This window comes from Eutrigla gurnardus (genome assembly GCF_963514095.1).
Source record: "Eutrigla gurnardus genome assembly, chromosome: 2".
Lineage (NCBI taxonomy): Eukaryota > Metazoa > Chordata > Actinopteri > Perciformes > Triglidae > Eutrigla > Eutrigla gurnardus.
Window position 1 is genome coordinate 3,415,544 of NC_139916.1, and position 15,146 is coordinate 3,430,689.

Consider the following 15,146-nt stretch of genomic DNA (forward strand, 5'->3'; position numbering starts at 1 on the left):
CTGTTTGGATAATCAAAAACAATGTCATGTGTGAACAATGTGCGGAACAGCTTGTACAAAAACAAAAAGCCTTGAAGGGTTTCATCGGGTCTAATTAATGAGAAATGACACAGTGTTCCTGCTGATATTCTGCTGAAAAAAACACTGTTGCAAATTTGTAGTCTGGGTGCCTTCAAGCTTTGAAATGGCTCTGTTGGAAATCGCACACCAACATAATTATTCATACTAATTATGACCTTAAATTGGCCCTTTGCTAAGCCCCGCCCCCTCACTGCTACCACATTTCCCACACTGTCACTAAAAGAGAGAAGAAATAGCGTTTTGAAGGATATTTCCAGGATCTCAGCCATGAAAACAAGTTCAAAAGATAAAGATGACAGTGAATGTGAATCCTGTATCTCCGCAGACGTACAACACCAACGCCCAGGTCCCGGACAGCGCCGGCACCGCCACCGCGTACCTCTGCGGCGTGAAGGCCAACGAGGGCACGGTGGGCGTGAGCGCGGCCGCCGTCCGATCCCAGTGCAACACCACGGAGGGCAACGAGGTCACCTCCATCCTCAGATGGGCCAAGGAAGCAGGTAGGGGGCGCTGAAATGAAACTACTGGGATGCAGAAGAGAAGATTTTCTTTGGGCGATGTTGTTGATGAGCAAGGAAGCTGCAAGTTGAATTCTGTGTAAAAGGGAAGTGAAACCACTTGATGGCTCAGAGTGAAGACTTTGAAGTGCACTGATACGTGTTTTTATCCCCGACTCGTTCCTCTGTTCAGCCTTTGAACCGAAGTTATCCTCAGAGCAGTTGACATTAGACTTATTTTCAAATGTATTCCAATTGAAAAACAACACTTTTAACCACAATTTAAACAAGAAATCTATCTGGCCACTCTTTCATCATGTTGTTACTTACGTCTGCATCCCTGATTTAAAGTTAGAAACATATCATCATTTTGTAGAAGGGTTTATAAGTAGCTTATGAGCTTAATCCATAAAGAACACAATAGAGATAAATCTCATGTAAACAACCATTCAAGGACATATTCCAGTCTGTTGTGTAACACGACCCAAGACAAAAAAAACAGCCACAAAGAAAGAAATGGTATTTTTTTCAGAGTGGATAAGTTCAGGTGGGGGAGGGTCAGGGGATGTGTGAGGTCAGAGGTCAGAGGTCAGAGATAACAATAAATCCAATCATTCCCTCCGTGGGAAACACGGCAGGCGGCAGGCGACCTCCCGAACAAAGCAAACAGAAATGTGATAGACATGGAGGAGACTTCTGCTGGTTTTACATCCAGATTGATCAGATATACGGTCGCAGCTTTATCAACATTTTCTCGTGGGAACCTCGACCACGCAGTAAACTGGGATTTGAAATCTATTTATTCATTTTTTGTTGTTTTTTTTTTGTTTGTTTTACTTCATTTTATTCTCAGTACAACGACATCATAAGTTACTTTTGATAGTTAAATGTGACAAGATAGGAAACAATTAAAAAATGTAAACAGTGGATGTAATGAATGAATAAAAGAAAATAGAAACACAAAGACAAAATGCTAGATCATCAAACAACCTCCCCATGTCCCCAAAATGTCTCTTTATAATCTGGTTTCTCTTGTCTTGAACTTCCTGAGGTGTTTTTTCATATGATTTACAAATGCTTTCACATACTTATTATATATTATATAATATTCACCAAACATCTAAATAGTTCTGGGTTGCTTGAACCCGTTAATGAGAGTTAATGTGAAGCTTCAGTCCTGTTTGCAATTCAAACGAGGATTTTCCAAAAGTTACTCATTTTAGTGGAATATTCCCTCGTTGCGTTTATAGTTAACTGGAGAGGGAGAGAACTCAAGGTGTGAACATATTCTTAAGTGTGTGTGTGTGTGTGTGTGTGTGTGTGTGTACCTTGCAGGAAAGTCGGTGGGAATCGTGACGACGACCCGCGTGAACCACGCGACCCCCAGCGCGGCGTACGCCCACAGCGTGGACAGAGACTGGTACTCCGACAACGAGATGCCGGCCGACGCGCTGAAGGACGGCTGCAGAGACATCGCCCGGCAACTCTTCGAAAACATCCCCGACATCGACGTGAGTCGCAAAGCACAAATACGTTTCTGATAACAGCAACTTATTATATATGATCTATTATCTGTTTGAAAATATGAAAAGCATGGATCTAACCACAAATGTTCCAGCAAACAAGCATTTTTTTTACTAAAAGTACGAAGACTAACTAGCTTTACGTGTCTTCTACGTGGATTATCAACTGGTGACCTTTTGCCTGATATTTTGTATCAATTACATTTTTAATAGAGGTGGGATCAATAATGGATTCTATGATGCATCGTGATGTTTTGTTGAAACGATTTTGTGTGGATTTTTATTTCTAATTAAATTGTTTTGGGGTGTTTTTGGGCTTCTTTCCGAATTGTATCTAAGTATTGTAGCAGAATAACTGTATCATACAAATAGGAATTAGTTTGAAAGATTTGAAGGAAGAATTCTCATTATATTCAAATCCAAAATAGAGATGCATCAAGAATCGTAATCGAATCGTGAGGTGATTGACGATTCCCACCACTAATATTTAATTTACTTTTTGAAAAACATGAACATTTTAGTTTTACAACCAGAACTTCATCAATTAGCTCAGCGGATCAAATCTGCAAAATCTGCAAAAAAAAACGTTGAAACCGCCACGTCTTCTTCTGCTGTTCTTCCAGGTGATCATGGGTGGAGGCAGGAAGTACATGTACCCCAAAAACACGTCGGATGTGGAGTACCCCAGCGTTCTCAAGCACAGCGGCACTCGAAAAGACGGGAGGAACCTGGTGAAGGAGTGGATCGACAAGAACAAGGAGAAAGTAGGTCCTCATCCGTTTCCCCCTCTTTTATCTTCATATATCACATATAGGCGTCAACGTGACCTCACATCTTTGTGTCTCTGTGCAGAAAGCTCATTACGTGTGGAACAAGAAGCAGCTCTTATCACTGAACCCCACCAGCGCGGATTACTTGCTGGGTGAGCGTCCGATCCGAAACCCTCAGTCGTGGCTGATTCCCTGCTTTTATTGAATAAGTTCTCTAACAGTTCCACGCCTTCTGTGGGTCCAGGTCTCTTTGAACCGGTGGATCTGCCGTACGACTTAGAGAGGAACACTGAGTTGGACCCGTCGCTGACGGAGATGGTGGAGATTGCCATCAAGATCCTGAGGAAGAACCCGAATGGCTTTTATCTGCTGGTTGAAGGTTTGTTGAAATGGCTTTTTGAAATTCGTGGTGACTTCAGCACCGATGGTTGAAACATCGTCATTGTCCAGGTGGAGGATAAGCCCCGCCTCCTCTCTGGTAGCGAGGGAAATCCTGTGGTCAAAGCTTGTGCTAGTAAGAACATTTGCAGTCAGTTGGTCGTGAACGCACCTTCAAACATCAGCCATGTACAATAGAGTCCTCAGACCACCACCTAGTCAAACCAACAACCATCCTCAAGATCCTCACGAGGGTCAACGACTCTCAGGCGACCCGTCCAACACCCATGTGAATAGTTCACGTCATGAACTGGTGGACCCTGGACCCACTTCCACAAAGACTCAAGTGAGGGTCTGGGTGGGTCCAGGAGTACCAAGCCTCTCACAGTATTAACGACCCCACAAGAGGTCAAAGACCTGAACACCCCACTAGACGTTGAGTCCACGTCCCTACGACGAAGCTGTCATAGATTATGTTGCAGAAGAGAAAACATGAGCCGTTTGAATTTACAAGCTGATCAAAGTGCAGTTACAGTCAAACAACAGCTGCATGAAACCTGCTGGTCTAAAGAAGACCCCCGCCCTCGTTCCCTGAACTCAAAGCACGTATGAGCATTGAGCTTTGAGCTTAATCAAATTTAATTCAATTTAAAAAGGTAAAAAAACGAATGTCAAAGCTAGTAAAGTAACTAAATTAAAGTTACCATTGAATAGAATTGATTAAATTAAAATTAAATTGATGTTAATGTTATATTTATTTAAAATTAAATGAAATTTAATTCAGTTAAAATTAAATGAATTGAGTTAAAATTAAATGAAATTTAATTCAGTTCCAATTAAATTGTCATCAAACACTAAATTAAATTATAAACCACATTTTTATTTAAATTAAAATTGTTAATAATAATAATAATAATAATAACAACAACAACAATAATCAACTCGATAAATCCAAGTTCAACAACTCTGAAAAAGAAAAAATCCCGGAAAAATCAAATAATCTCATCCAATAATAATAATAATAATAATAATAAAACATTTATCAAGTTCCTATTGTTCAAAGATTGAAAGCCGTTTGAGACTACGTGTTCAGTGTTATGGGATGTGGTTCAGTTGCCGTGGTGATGATGCACTGAGTTTCCTTTTAGAAACTTTCTGTGGGTTTTTTTCCTCTAAATTACTTCAGCACAGGAAGAGCACACACTCGACCTCATTGACCTTTTAGTGAAAGTCAGTGTCAAAATAATGGTGTCAAAATATTACAAAATAACCAAAAAGTTTACAAAATTACTATATTAAAATAAAGAAGTAAAATAAAGGGCTTCCTTCTTCCCCTCTCGCCTCGGCAGCAGCCCTGGAAGCCTTTGATTTATTTGTTTTCTGGCTTCCAAGGTGAACTGAACCTCTTTTCCAGGCATTGACATGCTTTTGTATTTAATTTAGGGATGTCTTTTGCAATCTCAAGCCACTTTATATCTTCAGCAGCTCCTAGGTTTTTCTTAACAAGTAAATCATATGATATCTATATCTATCACTACATTTACATTTATATTAAGGGCATTTAACAGATCCTTTGATTCAAAGCGATGAGAAATAAGTACATTTGTTGGAAGAGAGTGCAGTAATAGTATATCGCTATCAGTCCAGTAAGGACTTCACAAGGAGAAGATTAACCCGTAGCTGGTGTACAACAGAGATGAGTGCTAAGATACAAAGTGCAAAACACTAGTGCCAGTACCTACAAGCAATGAGTACTACGTTTATATATATTTATACAAAAGCCTTGGACAAAAGCATTTGCTAAATGTCCTAAATGTAAATGTAAATAAATGTTTTGGGAAGGGGGCTAAGCAGATTCCAAGTGAACTTAAATTCACTGCTGACCTAAAAAAACAGTGACCAGCAAATGATTTTTTTTATGTTGCTCCGCCTCCAGGAGGACGTATCGACCACGGACACCACGAGGGCAAGGCCAAGCAGGCGCTGTACGAGGCCGTGGAGATGGACCGAGCCATCGGCCGGGCCGACCTCATGACCACCGTCCACGACACGCTGACCATCGTCACCGCCGACCACTCCCACGTCTTCAACTTCGGAGGCTACACCACCAGAGGAAACACCATATTTGGTACGTAGCCGCGTTAACGTTCGTCCCGCGCCTTTCAGTCACGTGTTCAGATCTGGTTGTGATGTGAACGACGGGGGTGTCGATGCGTTCCCTACAGGTCTGGCCCCGATGGTGAGCGACGTGGACCAGAAACCCTTCACCGCCATCGTGTATGGGAACGGACCCGGGTACAAACTCGTTAACGGCGTGAGGGAGAACGTCTCCACCATCAACTATCGTGAGTCAAAATCAACAATGCAATCATTTCATACATGGGTTTAATTGTAAATGGTGTATTTTTTCATTATTTACCCGAAAATAACCTTACCAAGGTCAATATTGTGACAGGGATAAACAATAATTCATAAAGTGCATAGAGAAACTATGACGGCGTGTCAGGGCCACTGTAGAAAAAAAACAAAAAAAAAAAACAACCGAAAGAGGGGGGCAATATTCAGAGAAAAAAAGTGAATTTATTATGATGCTAACGACCGGCAACCAAGCAACTTGTTTAAATCGGCTCTTTATATTTATAAAGTGGCAAATTTGTGACTTTATAATATATATAAAGCCGATATGAACAAGTTGCTTGATTGACACCAGATGTTTTGCTACCGCTAGCATCCTAGCCCGCTCAGATCAATATACACCCATAAGATGACAGTTTGTCCTCATATGAATAAAACCAACAATAAGCATCAACATCATCACCCTAAGGACCTTAACGAGGCGTCACACGTTGGGATGATACATTACAAACGTACATGTACATTCATGGGACGTTAGCTAGCATAGATGCTGGGTGTTAGCATCGTAAATATATGAGCTATGAACTCGCAAATTTGCGACTTTTCTTCTCGGAATATTGCCCACCTCTCTCTGCTCCGCTTTCTTCCCCTTTTCCTACAGTGGTTATAAAAACCTACTCAAGGTGAAAACCTCCACAGGCACCACTTTAACGTTAGGATGGACTTTTCAGGAGTTAAAAAATAACAACAACAACAACAACGTCTTTCCATCTTTTTGCCATTCAGAGGAGAACAACTACCAGGCCCAGGCGGCTGTCCCTCTGAGCATGGAGACCCACGGTGGCGAGGACGTGGCCGTGTTTGCTAAAGGTCCGCTGGCTCACCTGCTGCACGGCGTCCACGAGCAGAACTACATCCCCCACGTGATGGCGTACGCCGCCTGCATCGGCCAGAACCGGGAACACTGTTTGTCACGCAGCGGGTCTGCCGGCGTACGCCCGGTCCTCACCGGCACGGCGGCGCTGCTCACAGTCAGCCTACTTCTGTGCTGACCTCCCCCCTCCCCTGATAACACCAAGTACTAACCACTTATACATTTTCATTTTCTAATTTTACTCTAAGTGATCATGGGAACGCACATTTTTTATGGTAAGTAATCAACAAAAGCATAAAAGGATCAGTTTTAGACGGCAACAAAATGATAGAAAATATTTGATCGCCGTTGATGCACTGAAGTGAAAAATGTTGCAGGAGTCTTAGTTGTGATTCGTCTACGGAATAGTTTGTATTTTAGTCAGAGTTAAATGTTTAAAAAAAAAAAAACCTTTAGGTTTGAATAGATTGATTTGGATTTGAACAATGTTTTAGATTATAAATGTGCAGTTAACAGAATCTACCTCATGAACTTACAAAAAGATCCTTTTTTCAATTATGGTGCACGAAAAAGGCACATTTTCAAGGACAAAAACATAAATTATGCCGAAACCAGAGGCAACTGAATGTATAATTGACTAAAGAGTAAAATAAATATATTTCATTGTCATACACCTTGTGCATACTGGAGGGGGAAACACTGAAGCCCACCTACTATTGTTGTGTCCAATAACAGAAGTTGTTAAACCTCTTAACCAATAAAAGAAATGTGTTCTGGTCAACCTTTTTTTTGTTTTGTTGCAACATGAATTGCTTTTTTTTAAAGAGGTTTGCTCTGATTTTACAACCACATTATTCCTTTTTATATTATTATTAAACAGTGATTTGATGGAGGTCTTCAGAACAGGGACCAGGTCCTGGATCCAGGTTCACTTGACCTCAAAGTCCAGTTTGTTTATGTATAACCCTTAAATTTCACTATAGTGAATGTGTCAACACTTGGCAAATCTTGACAATACGTCAGCAGGATGAAAAACACAGTTTTGGGGTTTTTTTTCTTTCCCCACCAAAGTACAACGTCTCACATCAGTGAGTCAACATCCTTCCTTCATAGCGTCACATTGTGTTGCAAGTTGTACTTCAATCTGGTACAATTTAAAACAGGTTTGAAATTAAGTCCTCATGCTGTCGTTTGTCACATTACGTCGATATCAGCTGTTCGTAATCTTACTGAGGGGCCCTCGAGGGAGCTAAGAAATCCTTTTTCCTGTAATCCCATTTTATCTTTGGTATTCTATATTTGGAGATTTGGGTATCAGATTTGTACGGCATGAATAAAGTGGGCTTTCAACCCCCCTGGATGATGAAACCAGGCCAAGACCTTCTACTGTACAATTATCATGTAGTGCTTTAAGTCAGGTCTATAGAAATCCTTGAGGAGGCCTCCTCACCAGACGTACAATCTTCTCAGACAAGCCATCGAGTGGTGAGTTTATATCACAAAGCCATATTGTAAGGCCGCATACTACAAACACTGTAATTTTCTACGTCTCTCCATATGGCATCTTGTCTTTTTTCCCCCAGAAAGTATGTGAACGATGTCTACAATTAGTGTACATTTGTTGCAACATCGACCATACCAGTGGTTGTGCATATTTCAGCCCTGTCTACTACTTCACAGTATTTTAAAAACCAGGCTGCTGTGTTTTAAAATGTTTTCTACCATTCCAGGAAGTCAGACCTCTGAATCTCTGCCCACGGCTGGTTGGCCCGGTCCTGGAAAAGTGAAGCCAATGCTGAAGTGCCTTAAACTTGCATTCTCTCTATTGGCGTTTTGGGGGGCACTCCTCTGTTACCATCGTCATAAACATTGTAAGCGTGAGTTTATGGTGTTAATCGCTAGTTTCAAGTCTTCTTCAATCCAGCATGAAGTTGATTTAGAGTAAAATAGACGATAAGAAGTCATGTGATTGATTGACAGGTCACTACAACAGTGTTGATACAGCCTTGCTACCGTCGCTACCATGCTTCAAATGCAATTAGCTACTAAGATTACTTTGACTCTTACTTGTAAAGTTCACCTTGAATTATGGAAACTAACTTCGTTAACAGCTTTGAACCTGTCAGATCAACTGTTGATGGTGAAACGCCGAACTCGAGGCTTCAAAACCGGAGTCCACAAACCGACGGGTGACGTCACGATGACTAGACTAGATTTGACGTCGGCTGTGGCAAAAAAGTGGAACGCCATTATTAATGGAGATGTAGAATAGAAGTCTCAGTATATCAGTCAGTTGTTCAGAGAGACTCGGTTACAGTTGTCAGACTGATGTAATGGAAAATCTGTGGCTGTCCTGCTGCAGATATAGATCTTGATCGACCCTGAAAAGCTCCGACTGTGCCATCGAAGCGTCACTCGGCCTGACATCAAGTCTCTCATCAAACGCCATCGCCTCAACCTCTCCGAGCAGCGTGCTGCGACAGCTCGACGCCCGCTTTTTGATTTGGCCACTTGTACTTTGAGTGATGACGTTTCATATCAATCAATTGCTCTAGTTTTATATCAGGGATCCAAGCTTCAATCCGTGTCCTCCAGCTCTTTGATTCGCTGTGGGTTGAACTACTGAGTTGGGGGAGAGAGAAAAGAAGTTGGAATTCAGAGCCTCCGACAGATCAAACTAAAGAAAGCAAGGCGAGGCCGACAGCTACGCTGCGTGGCTGCTGGATAAAAGGAGCAGTGACGCTGCAAGAAGTCGCTAATTCTCCCCCTTTTCAGAGCGGCGATCCTTCTCTGGGCAAAAAACCCTCCTCCTTTTTGGGGGGAATCTGGTTAAGATAAACACACTCTTTCCCACAATCTGATCTGCAAACGTGTTTATTCTAATTGGAAATAACATGATTTGTTATTTATGACACGGCAGAGAATAAACCTCATACTGATGAATTGTTTTGCGTTCGTGAGGACATGTTTATCGTCTCTTATGTCCTGGGATGAGTTGAACATATCTTAATCGCCTTTTTCCTATATACCTCCCCCCCCCTCCCATCAGCAGCCAGCATGAGGGCTAATCCCTCTGAAGCTAATGAGGGCAGAAAAGTATTAGGCCCGGGTCCTGACTTCCATTTGGCTTCTCCAATTCTCCTCCATAGTGCCTCGTAGTCATGAATATGACGGCCTGAAATGTGCATGGCTGTGGGAAATGAGTGAACTTGAGTCAAACCAGCCATAGGGAAAGAAAAAACGTAAGTCAGGGAGTGAGGGAGGGTTGTGCAAGACACATCGGCTTGCTAATTAGAACCACATGAAACCAGGTTTTCTTTTTATTTTATCCAAAAAGATCCAAAGATTATCTTTCAAAGTAATGACATAAACCATGATGACTTTCATTAAAATTTCACATTTGTTTTTAACATTGAGAGCTAGTCGATCTATTAATGCAGTATTAAGTAAACAAAGACACAATTCTTTGGTTTGATTCTGTCACATGGTTTGCATAATAAGTCTCCCATTGACTGTGAATGGAGCTGCTTCACAGAGAGTGGATCGATGGCAGATTTCTGTCTGACAGCTGTTTTCCGGCTCGCAGAAAGACGTCTGCGTGCACATAAACGTCAGAAATCAAATAAAAGCATGTCTTCTGCTTTTACATTTCCATTGACCCACGAGAGCGGCTGTAGATTTCAGGTGTTGCTTTTTGATAAGGTAGATACCATAAGGTAAAACACAGTAGAAAGCCAATAATATATATATAAATAACTCAAATAAAAATAAAGAACATTTAAAGAAATTAAAAAGCAAAAACGGGCGACATCACATAAAAGCAAGTCTGTAAAAAAAGTGTTTTAAAGAGTGATTTAAACAAAATCACTGATTCAGCAAACAACGTATTACTCATTAGAAGCAGCAACAGCAGCATTGGAATAAGAGTGGGTTTTATTTAGTAAATCTGTGTTGAACCTTCGCTACTATAAACGGCAGTAATCTCAACATGAGATCAAAAGCATGTTTGAGTTCTCCAGAACCAAATAAGGAAACACTTTCCACGATCCCCGAAAGTGCAATTTGATTGTGCAAACAGTGGAACCATTTTTCTGCATTTACAAAAAATATTTCCTTTCATGTCCTGCAGACAAAGATGGGCATAAAACAACCTGGAAATACATATGAACACAATTAAAGGAAAAAATGACCCAAGGGATGGTGCTAGTCTCATTCACACATGTGGCCAACGGCACATGTTAAGTATCCTGAGGAGGAGGAGGAGCCGGGATTCGAACCGCCGATCTTCCTCAGCCGCCCCATTAACCATCACAACTCAGAAAATCCATTAAAGACTCCTGGATATGACTACATTCATACACAACTCTTAATCCATGAAGTACACCATGTCACTTATTAATTGTGATCTATCACGCCATTGTTGCACTTTAAAGTCCCAGTCGGCAACATTTGTTTGATCATATTCACTGAAGCCGACACTACGCTCCGATAGAACAACATAAATCATCCGGTTTTAGAAAACAAAGCGTGCCTCTACGTGCACGTAGAGCCTGTTGTTTGTTTTGCAAAGATCGACAGAGCCCGGATCATCCTGTCCAATCAGCACGCAGGGCTGTGTTCGTGCACACACAGAGCCCCTCCCCCCTCGGGTCGTACCACTATCACAGGGGGGAGGCGGAGGGAAGTAGCAACAAGCTTCCAATTCCTCGTTAAAAACCCAAACGAGGAGGTCCAAAACAACTAAGGAAAAGAAAACACCGGTGGAAAAGAAGGAAAAAAAGGAAGATGGCGACGGTGCCCGTGATAAAACCAGAGTCAACATCAGACCCGCGTTTCAAAGGTGGCGTGATCTAAGGGATTTCAAAGGGCACGAAGTCGAGGGGGAGGAGCTCGGTGGTCATGGGGGAGGAGCTCGGTGGTCGTGGGGGAGGAGCTCGGTGGTCGTGGGGGAGGAGCTTGGTGGTCGTGGGGGAGGAGCGTGAGAGTTGTAAACATTAAAAATCTGACAGAGTGCCCTCGATCCGCCGGACTTGCCGACTGGGACTAATAAATTAAAGGTTATTATCATAAAATAGTCAGCATTGTTTTTTTTATCGTATCACAGGCCGTGTACGCAGATACGTATCAAATTGTCTTGACAGGAAAAGATGCACAACCCTCTTGTAATATATAGGAATAAAAAAGAGTCAACGTCTTATTAAATCAGGTTTGCATGCTTGATCACGTGACTAACTCACTTTTCCCCGAAACGAAACGTGGCTGATCTCTTCTGCAGAATCCTGGCTCACATGACTTCCTGACTTTCCTCCACAGCTGTGGTGAACATGGGAGATATTCCCCTCCCCCGGTGGTGTAGTCTGGTTTATTGTAGTGGTAGTATACTGTGATGATTCCCTCCCAGTACTCCCTAGTACTATAGAATAATATGACTCAAGTGGAAGTAAAAAGTAGTAAGCAAGCATACAGAACAGCTGCGTAACTTCAGATTTACTGTTTCAATACTATGGACCTTCCATTATGTCCTGAATAAAATCTTAATTATATTACTATGATATAATAATAATAATCAGAGCATGCTGTGTATAACCAGGTTCGGAGATTTTGTGTGCTGTCATGTGACTGCCTGGCTACGTTTCATTGGTGAAAAGGAGTCATGTGAGAGCCTTTGGCGGAAGTCTTTGACAGAAATAAACAGATTGCCCATTAAATTAAAAAAATGGGTAAAAAAATAAAAGGAACGAGCAGAAGGAAGCCCAATGTAGTGGCATAAACGTAGCATTTCTTCTTCACAAATATACTCGAGTAAAAGTAAAAAGTATGTTGGATTAAACTACTCTTACAAGTACAATTTATCCAAAAAGTGACTTAAGTAAATACCACATCTGATCAGTACTTCCATCCACACATAATTAAGAGTATTCTGAAAAGGCTGGGTATCTGTTATCAATGATTTATAGCAACACAAGACTCATTAACATCCTCAAATGTCAAAACGATGGAACACTTACAGACTGACAATCTGGTAGTCTACAAAACTTTCCAAATACGCTGTACTCTGGCATCCCAGGTGTGCTTTGGCAGAGCGATTAACATTCATTCGACAAGGCTGGCCGGGATTTCTCACCTGGAAAGGAACAAGGAGATATACAGCGGGATCAAAGCGTTGCATGTCGTCACTAAGACTCTTTAGAAAGGTGTTTGTGAAGTCTCTGGTCAGTTCAACGGTCAGTGGAACAACAACACATTCTAGTTAGGATTTAACTAAAACCAGATCTTCCATGTAAGGAATGTTTCGGTTTAGAAGAGGCCCAGTTGTAAATTCAACTTAGCTATCTGATGAGACATAAATTAGTGTCGTCTTTGTTTGTGTGTGACACATGGTATGATGCAACAATGAGATCTTATCAAACTCAGAAGGTTTGGCAATCTACGGTATAAACCTATAGAAATAGAAAGTAAAATTTAATAAGTAACGATGTCTCAACTGTTAAGGTGGACTAATGTGTTTTTTCCACTGAACCTCTGCTGCGTGACAGTGATGGTTAAGCTGATGCCTCCAGGCATTAAAGCACTCTCAGGTTTCCTCTTTAGCTCTTGTGTGGCTGAAAATCAAGTGTGAACACGCCTAAGGTTGTGGCTTAGTGGTCTGATCCGGTGTAGATGAGGTGACCTATTGGTCTCATCCAGCTTTCCTGTAAAACAACCATTTGGGGAGTTATAGAGAAAAATGTAATCATGCACACATGACATTTTCTGGCTTTAACCAGAGAGACAAATGTTCTTCAGCAGGACTCGACAGGAAACACAGCAATTCCCAGGAAAGCAATCGTACAAGTCCTTTCTCAACACCTCATTCTTTCCCGTCTCCTTGAGTCATCATTCACAGACAGGTTTGGAATCACTAGCTTCAGCCGAGTGTCACACTTTGGCCGAAACCCTCAAAACCACCGCGTTCGTCTGATGATCCTGGAAGATAATTGCTTGCCCGAGTTCAGTTAATATCCAATTAACCTGATTACAGAAGCAAGATCCCTTCTCCCTACAGGCTGCCACTGTGATAATGCCACCAATTAAAATGCTACATACTTCAGGCCTTTGCCTCGTTACATGGGAATTAACGCGAGGTCCAGTGACTCTTTGTCATACTGTTGTAATGCTCGTTCACGATGACGGCATATGGATGAGTCGACAACAGAGAAGTCTCTGATGTCTGCTAATGAGTGACTGTTGTGATCCACTCATTCCTAAACAAGCCTCAATGAGTTAATCATTGCAGACACATCCTTCACTTCGATGACGACATACGGTTTTCTGGAGAATGAAAGCTGTAAACTCTGGCAGACATCTGCTTGCATTGGACCAATTAGTCCCTGAAGACGCTCCAAGATTAGGATTTCACAGACTTCATTGGAAATGAAAAGGCCATTCATAAAAGGAGCTTTTCTATTGCCTCTCAGCGGCTCTCAACAAGGCAACGGCTGAGCCGGTGGCTTGTAGCTAACGGTGTTAACAACCCTAACAGTGTTTACCTGAGGGGGAACAGAAGGTTTGGCGCTTCTGTGATGACGTTGTAGCGTCTGTAAACTCCACATGGCAGCAGGGCAGAGCCCTTTCTGAAAAGTGAAGCCAAAGTTGAAGTGCCTTAAACTTGCATTATCTCTGCTGGCCACCAGGGGGCGACTCCTCTCTGGTTGTATAGAAGTCTATGAGAAAATGGTCCTACTTCTCTCTTGATGTATTATCTCAGTAAACATTGTAAACATGAGTTTATGGTCTCAATCTCTAGTTTCAAGTCTTCTTCAATCCAGCATGATGTTCATTTAGTACATTATGGTCCATTTAGAGTCAGCTACCGCTACCAAAACGTTGCCACCACGCTAACAATGCAGTTAGCTACTAAGATGACTTGAACTGTTGGCTGTAAAGCTGACCTTGAATTATGTAGCTAACTTTATCAGCAGCGTCACACACCAGAATCCAGATGGATCCAGATCCAGTAAGGCTACTGCTCTGCCGTTTGTGTTCGTCAGATCCGCACGTCGCTCCTGTGCAGTCCAAATATGGTCACTTCCTTTCATTGGTTGCAGAAAATCCAAGATTGCGACTGCCTAAATGCTGAACTCGAGGCATCAAAACTGTAGTCGAACAAACGAATGTAGTCATGACGTCACCATGCAACGTGGCATCGTGACTTTTCGTAATAAATATACACGCCACTTCCTGTGGCGTGTTATCTGTATGCAATTCCAGCTATCCGCGTGTATGCGTATGTTTTGAGCGAAACGACCCATCACATCAGCATGTTTGTCAGCGCCCTCTAGCGAAACGACCCATCACATCCGCGTGTTTGTCAGCGCCCTCTAGCGAAACGACCCATCACATCAGCATGTTTGTCAGCGCCCTCTAGCGAAACGACCCATCACATCCGCGTGTTTGTCAGCGCCCTCTAGCGAAACGACCCATCACATCCGCGTGTTTGTCAGCGCCCTCTAGCGTTGACAAACACGCGAAAAGGCGATTGTGCGTAGTGATAACACGCCATAATGGCATACGAGTTGGCGTGAGATCAGTCTGCGCCATGACTACGTTCTTATACACAGTATAACATATAGCCCATATATACCTTCTTTTCATCTGTTGTGGAAAAATGAATCTGCCCAATAAAGAT

General features: G+C 42.1%; 1 protein-coding gene across 2 annotated transcripts in view; it reads left to right on the top strand.

Annotated features, from left to right (window-relative positions):
* The window catches only part of alpl (alkaline phosphatase, biomineralization associated), a 14,415-nt gene extending 7,156 nt beyond the window's left edge, over positions 1–7,259 (top strand). For both annotated transcript variants that reach the window (XM_084020870.1, XM_084020871.1), the window contains exons 5-12: positions 407–581; positions 1,914–2,089; positions 2,725–2,865; positions 2,954–3,023; positions 3,116–3,250; positions 5,186–5,377; positions 5,475–5,594; positions 6,391–7,259. In XM_084020870.1, coding sequence (XP_083876996.1) covers positions 407–581; positions 1,914–2,089; positions 2,725–2,865; positions 2,954–3,023; positions 3,116–3,250; positions 5,186–5,377; positions 5,475–5,594; positions 6,391–6,656 — 1,275 coding nt within the window. In that variant the 3' untranslated portion in view covers positions 6,657–7,259. The remainder of the gene's footprint in view (positions 1–406; positions 582–1,913; positions 2,090–2,724; positions 2,866–2,953; positions 3,024–3,115; positions 3,251–5,185; positions 5,378–5,474; positions 5,595–6,390) is intronic.
* Positions 7,260–15,146: the final 7,887 nt, after the last annotated feature.